The 4,453-nt window shown below is 36.6% G+C and overlaps 1 protein-coding gene across 1 annotated transcript; it reads right to left on the bottom strand.

Moving 5' to 3' along the window:
- Positions 1-317: 317 nt before the first annotated feature.
- Positions 318-3,224, bottom strand: LOC127787073 (thaumatin-like protein). The gene is made up of 2 exons (XM_052314929.1): positions 2,939-3,224; positions 318-989 (listed from the first exon to the last, which is right to left on the bottom strand). The coding sequence occupies exons 1-2, from the start codon at positions 3,172-3,174 to the stop codon at positions 548-550; spliced, it is 678 nt and encodes a 225-aa protein (XP_052170889.1). The 5' UTR covers positions 3,175-3,224; the 3' UTR covers positions 318-547.
- Positions 3,225-4,453: the final 1,229 nt, after the last annotated feature.

Below are 4,453 nucleotides of genomic sequence, written 5' to 3'. Positions count from 1 at the left end.
AGAATAAAATTTCTTAAGAATGATGGTTTATCATAATATTTCGTATTTCTCTTAGAATTAGAATTTTTTATAAATAATTAATCATCATCTCAGAAAAATTTTTAGATGTCAGAGTTATTTAGTTTACATGTTTGTGTGGGACCCCCCACCTCACATATTGAAAATTTATACCTTTTAGTCCAAAAAGATATTTTGGACTCTTGAGTTTTTAATGGTCTTTACTTATAACATAACAATATATATATTTATATTTGTGCTTGAAGACGTGAATTATGATTACAAAAATATAAACAAAACGAAATCCATGCAAAACGAAAGACTACAAACTCTTGTCCCATTAGGTTTATCTCAATGCTGGGTTGCAGAGAACATGAGCACAGCACAGCCAGGTAGCTGTGCAGCTACACCTTATTCTTACACACACACACACACACACACATATATATATATATATATATAGCTTTGAATCCCATCTCATCAAAGGATATGGATCCAAACCCTCTTATGCAATCTATACACGTTCAATATTCATATATAGAGAACACTTTTAAGGGCAAAAGACAACCTTATAGTTGGCTCCAGTAGGGCAAGTAAAGGTGCTGGTGTTGTCATCTTTAGGGTAACTGTAAGCATCGGGGCACCTTTGCTTGAAGAACTTGGAATAATCGGTGGGCTCGCAGGGGCCGGAGTTGCAGCAGTACTGGTCCGTCTTGAAAACGGTGCAGGGGTTGTTGCAGCCGCCCGGGGCCTTCAGCTCGTTCGGGCACTGCCCCACGATGTCCGCCGTGCACTTGATGCCGCGGGTGCACCCGTTCGAAGTCGGGCTAAACTCCATGGGCACGTTGAACCCGTCCACCAGCGATATGTCGAAGAAGTCCAGGTTGCTGAACTGGTTTAGGGCGTACTCTGCCAGCGTGTTGGGTGGCACGCCGTAGCCGGGGCCGGGGCACTCCAGCAGCCCGTTGCAATCCCCCGTTTGGCAATTGCCCCTGTTGTAAGTCGTCGTTGTCGTTGTTGTGTTATTAAAAAGGATTAAAAGAGGAATATTTGAATGAGTCATGCTACTCCAGGATGGAGTCGGGACTTTGGTTGAGTGGGAGTGAAGTTAAGTAAAAAAATATAATTTTAAAAATAAGGTAATAATGATAATATTAAAAAATATATATATTTTACAATTATTCTTTATAGTTCTTCATACAAAAAATTACAATTATTCAAGAAAATTATATTGATTATTTGAATTTTTAGATTCGTCATGACCACAAAAGGTTAGTTCTTATTGTAAAAAAAGTTGAACACAATCAATTGATATATTTAGACGAATTCGATAATCACATAATGTTTGTTCTAACTACTTGAAGAAAACTATCTCAATATTTTGCTCTTGATTCATTAAGGTGTTATAGTTGTTTCAAGTTTAATTATGTGCACTATTAGCATCTCCAACATGAACTTAAAGTCTTTTTTTTTTTTTTTAAATTACTAAACCTTTCTTTCATAAAAGAATTACCATCTCCTTGTTTCTCATTATTTGTTTTAAAAAGATAACAGTATATGGAAAATGCAATATATTTCCTTATACTATATTCTAACAAATCACCAAATTCATTTAACCAAACTAAAATTAATTGTCTTATTTTCAAGATTGACACAAATCTCTTTGCAAGTAAACTCTTTTAATTTGATCTTGAAAATTAACATTATAATCTATTATTGTAGTTTTTAGTCCGGGATCCATAGGAAGTTGTGTAACATTAATTTACTCAATATTTGCTTTGTTAATTTGTTCATTTTCTTCATTATAAATTTCCTCCATGTTTGTTTTATTTGCTTTACTTAATACTTAGTTTTATTTGTATCATCAATGTAAAAAAATAAAATTATGAGTAAATTATAAAAATATTATGATGGTTACTATTGGGCCATTATATACTTACTTTCTCCAATACTTATTTTTTTTATTTTTAGTAATAAAATATAATATAATATTTTTTATTTTTAATAATAAATCATTGTAAAAAAAATTAAAAAACAATCTAGGCCCAATGGGGGCAACTGCCCCATTGGGCCTTAGGTGGCTTCGCCCCTGCGTATAGGAGAAGTTCTACAGGAGGATTTACAGGTAATGTTTTTGCGATTAATTGAGAATTTATCGCGATAAATTTGCGATATTCTCTTCTCTTATCTCTTATCTCTCTCTCCATTTTTCCTCTCCAACAACCGCACATCTCTCTCCCATTTCCCTTCAGTACTGTCTCTCACAGCTTCCTCTTTTCGTTGCCTCCACCATGCTGCCCATCTCTCGCCGCCACTACTGCCTCGTACTTGCCTAATCGACTGTCATCACCCGCCGACTTGTTTGGTCGCTGCCCACTACATCCTTGCTTGGCCGCCTTGCCTTTCATGACAGCAGTCGTCTTGGCGAGAGGCGAGGCGTCGATCGTCGGCCAGACGAGGAGAGGCGAAGCAGCAGTGGGCAGCAAGCAGTGAGTGACAAGGAAGAGGCAGGCAACGACGGGTGGTCAAGCGAGGATGTAGCGCGAGAGCGAGTACGAGGCAACAACGGGCGACAAATGGGGAGGGCAAGGTAACGACGAGAGGAAGCCTATGAAATGTAGTGCTGGAAGGGAATGAGAGGACAGGGAATGGGAGAAAGAGAAAGGAGGGGGGGAGAGGCAAAATTGTCATTGAGAGAAGAGAGAAAAGGGTAAAATGGTCTTTTTAAAGTTACTTGTAAACCCACGTGTGAAAATCCTATATGTACAAATAGCATTATTCTATTTAAATTACTCCTGTGTTGTTGAAGTCGAAGCAAGGGTGTTTTTGTAAATTTCTCCTCAACAATTAAATAGCCAGTATTAATATCGAAGTGAAAGCGATAGTGAACTGTTCGTGAAGGGAAAAAGCGTGTGTGGTGCATGAGAGAAATTATAATCACCTGCCGGAGCCATCGAAGTTGCAGCCTGTTCGGGGCCAAACGCGAGCGCCGGTTGTGCCGGAGGGGGCATTGATTTGCCAGGTCTGGCCCTGGTCGAGGCGGCGGCCACCTCCGGGCACCGCCGCCGCCCAGACGGTGTATGGGCAGTTGTTTAGGACGTCGATGATGGCGGCATAAGAGGCGCCGGCGAAGAGGAGGATGGAAAGGAAAATGGGAAGGGTGAGAGATGGATTCATTGTTTATGTGGAGTGGGTTTTGGTTATAGATGTTTATGTGATTGTGGGAGAAATGGTTTGGTATTTATAGCAGAGACGATGGTGATTCTTGGATGCTTTACCAAGACGCCGTTACTTTTCCCGGAAAATTGGGCTGATGATAGATTACCGTCTGTTTGGTTTGATATTAATATAAATTCAAAATGAATTAGGACCAATATCCCTAGAAATATACCTTAAGCTACACAATATATGTAAAATGATAAAAATATCTCTCTCACTTTATCACCTCGCCTCACCGTCTTAAATAAGAGGTATTTTTATCATTTTACATATATTATGTAGTCTAAGGTGTAGCTCAAGAAATATCACTATTATTTTTCAATGAATTATGGCACCTCAATATACAATTACATTGCCTTATTTAGGGGCGAATTTATGTGTGAGCTACCATTGATTATTAAAATTATTTTTTAATGTAAAAAAATAGTTAAAATTAACTTTTTAGTGTAAAAAATAGTTTTTAATAATAATTTAGTCAAAAAAATTATAACCCATCCCAATATTTATGATGTGCAACTTTACACCTTAAAAAAAATAAAAAATTAACCTTTCCTTATATAAATATTTCTGGATTCACTCCTGATCTTATCCAAATTGTTTGGCCGCAGGAAGGCAACCATGATCTCAAAAGATATCAAATTTTTTGGCCACAGAAATAAGGAAGGCAACCATGATCTCAAAAGATATCAATTTTTTTGTTGAAATCACCTAAATATCTAATTTAATCTACCATACGTGCTGCTTAGTAGGGACATATGACTTCGAGAAAATTATTGATGGATAATAAGACATTTAATACAAATTAAAAGTCTTAAAACCTAATATTAAAAATTAAAACTATAACAAAAACTATTTTTTTTCTTGATAATTAACTCTAAAATTTAAGGATAAAAAAGAGTTCATCTATATCCATTATTACATACATATATAATAATGTAATGTATATATAACATATAATAAAAATGGATGGTATGATTCCTTTCCATGGAAAAAACAAAAAGCATAGAACAATTGGGGTTGAATTTTCAGAGCCATCTCAGCCATCCAAAAGGAGCAGCTGGAGGGTGATGATCGGAATGATGTCAGCCATCCAAAAGCCATGCGCCGCCTCCTTTGACAAAGTGACAACTAGTAACAGTAGCCAAGCACTGGCAGATATTTAATTCGTTGCCATTTAATTGAAGAATAAAATTATATCAAAAGTTTTATAAGATCAGAAAATGCAACTTTCTTTGGT

The sequence above is a fragment of the Diospyros lotus genome, chromosome 12 (assembly GCF_014633365.1).
Source record: "Diospyros lotus cultivar Yz01 chromosome 12, ASM1463336v1, whole genome shotgun sequence".
Lineage (NCBI taxonomy): Eukaryota > Viridiplantae > Streptophyta > Magnoliopsida > Ericales > Ebenaceae > Diospyros > Diospyros lotus.
This window is presented reverse-complemented; position numbering and strand designations above follow the sequence as displayed.